Genomic DNA, 2580 nt, shown 5'->3' on the forward strand with positions numbered 1-2580 from the left:
CGTTGACATTCCTGCTTAATGAATTGCAACAAAATTCCTGCTAGCATTCCAATTGCAGCCAGCTACAGTGAGGCAGAATGGGGAGGACCACATCGTCCTCACTGGCTCTGAAACACATTCACTTCTAACATACTTTTATCACATGAAAACTAAAGTGCCTCCTGCCTTCTCACTAACAATTATTGACCCAAGAACACGGTGGAGTTAAGAAGGTGTGTGTCACTTTGCCATGGATTCCACAGTGGTGAGGCTCAGAGTCAGCACTTCTGCAGTCTGGTAATAAACAGCAAGTCTGTTCCACATCTAGGTCTACAGAAAACAGAAAAGGATGGATGTTTGGAAAAATCTTACTAGCTGATAGCTGATTTCTTAGTTGTGTGTGTGTGTGTGTGTGTGTGTGTGTGTGTGTGTGGTTAAAAAAAAACACAATATAAATTTACCATCTTAACCAGTTTTAAGTGTACAGTTCAGTAGTGTTGAGTATATTCACATTGGTGTGCCGCAGATCTCCAGAAATTTTCATCTTGCAAAACTGAAGCTCTGGGGGCTTCCCTGGTGGCGCAGTGGCTGAGAATCCGCCTGCTAATGCAGGGGACACGGGTTCGAGCCCTGGTCTGGGAGGATCCCACATGCCACGGAGCAACTAGGCCCGTGAGCCACAACTACTGAGCCTGCGCGTCTGGAGCCTGTGCTCCGTAACAAGAGAGGCCCGCGACAGTGAGAGGCCCGCGCATCGCGATGAAGAGTGGCCCCCGCTCGCCACAACTAGAGAAAGCCCTTGCACAGAGAAAGCCCTCGCACAGAAACGAAGACCCAACACAGCAAAAATAAATAAATAAAAATTATTTAAAAAAAAAAAAAAAAAAAACTGAAGCTCTGTACAACTCCTTTCTCCCCTCCCCCCAGCCCCTGGCAGCCATCATCCTACTTTCTGGCTCTCTGAGTGTGATTACTTTAGAGACCTGAAAATGTGGCTGTTTTCTTTCCCTGGGTGAGAAGAGTACCCAGCTAGAACCTCTGATGGCGCTGAGCTCTCAGCTGCGGAAACGGCATATATGCAGACTCATTTCAACGGGCCAGGTGTCCTGGGAGTCCAGGCCATTTCACTGGGCTCTGTTGTTCTCACTCATCCTTGCTTCTGCTCTTACTCCAACTTAGATGACGCCAGAGGAAGGCATCAAAAGAAGATCTGGAGCAAGACTCAGAACTACCTCAACCTGTACGCGGTGGAGGGCCTGCGCACCTTGTGCATTGCCAAGAGGGTGAGTAGGCGTGGCTTCGCGGAAGGGGCGGGGCCGGCCACGGGGCTTGGCCTGGGTGCTCATCAGCGGGTCTCACCCAGGTTCTGAGTAAGGAAGAGTATGCCTGTTGGCTGCAGAGCCACTTGGAAGCGGAATCCGCCCTGGACAACCGCGAGGAGCTCCTGTTTCAGTCTGCCATTCGCCTGGAGAGGAATCTGCATCTGTTAGGTAATTACGCTCTCCAGTGGGTGGGTGCCGCGGAGCCGGGTGGAGTTTTGCAACATCCTGCATGGAGAGGTGCCCTGGCTCTAGTCAGTGGCAGCTCTGCACACTCTAGGCTTGATGAAGGACCCCTCTGGCCTGACGCTAGTGCAGCCCCCAGGCAGGGCTGTGCTCGATTGAACGTTCTCCCTGTGGCCCATTTCTGGGGCATTCTATTGGTGCCACCCTACCAGGCAGGCACCACGACAACGCCCGACTTGCCTCCCCTGAAACCCTGCTTTCCCACCAAAAATAGAGATGAGGAGCAAGGCTTCTCAGCAACTGATGCGTTAAAGGATCCCCCGAGCCCCAGGAAACAAACAGAAACCGTTGGACTCGACAGGGCTGCATTTTACATCTAGTAAATATTTCACAGATTTGATTTGGGTGAAAAAAAAAGGGGGCTCATTCTTACTAAATTGTGCCTGTATTTGCTACTGAGTTCATGTTAGTATTTATAAAAGTATTTATTGCTTTAGTATTTATTTAATTTATTATTTAAAATATTTATTAATATATGTATTAAATTAGCTGGATCTTTGTATACATGCTCTCTGTGCTCTCACCAGGAGCTGGTTGTGGCAGTGCTGCGTATACACACTCCCCATCTCATGGTGCTGGTGGTCAGATGATGATACTCCTGGGGCATGAAGATACAGGGGTTCATCTTTCAACAAGAAAGGCCGTAATTCATTTGGGCCCCTTCCTAGGCAAAGGCGTTGGGATATCTCTGTATCTACATACTTATATCTAATAGAATAGCTAATATTCATATATTTAAGAGCACTACATATACATACTTTATGCAATATTCTATTTCGCCTATGGTGTCCTATATGAGGCCATGCACTATTCAAAAAAGCCCAAAGATCCAGAGCCCCAGAGGCATCCTGAACGGTATTCAGGAGGTGAATTTAATGAAACACTTGGAAAAAGGCTGTGCCTCCTCTAGATTGCCAGGTTTTGATTTCCTGAACTAGGACTGTTCACATCCGGAACATGCTTCTCCAAAAGACACTGTTGATAGACCCGTGGGTTGGGAGGGGCTCCGTTGGTTGTCATGCCCGCCCCCCCCCCC

At 48.5% G+C, this 2580-nt stretch overlaps 1 protein-coding gene across 1 annotated transcript in view; it reads left to right on the top strand.

The window, feature by feature from the left end:
- The window catches only part of ATP10A (ATPase phospholipid transporting 10A (putative)), a 184542-nt gene that overhangs the window by 157424 nt on the left and 24538 nt on the right, over positions 1–2580 (top strand). Inside the window, exons 11-12 of the mRNA XM_007458432.1 lie at positions 1159–1262; positions 1343–1469. Coding sequence (XP_007458494.1) covers positions 1159–1262; positions 1343–1469 — 231 coding nt within the window. The remainder of the gene's footprint in view (positions 1–1158; positions 1263–1342; positions 1470–2580) is intronic.

This window comes from Lipotes vexillifer, unplaced genomic scaffold, assembly GCF_000442215.2.
Source record: "Lipotes vexillifer unplaced genomic scaffold, Lipotes_vexillifer_v1.1 scaffold391, whole genome shotgun sequence".
Classification (NCBI taxonomy): domain Eukaryota; kingdom Metazoa; phylum Chordata; class Mammalia; order Artiodactyla; family Lipotidae; genus Lipotes; species Lipotes vexillifer.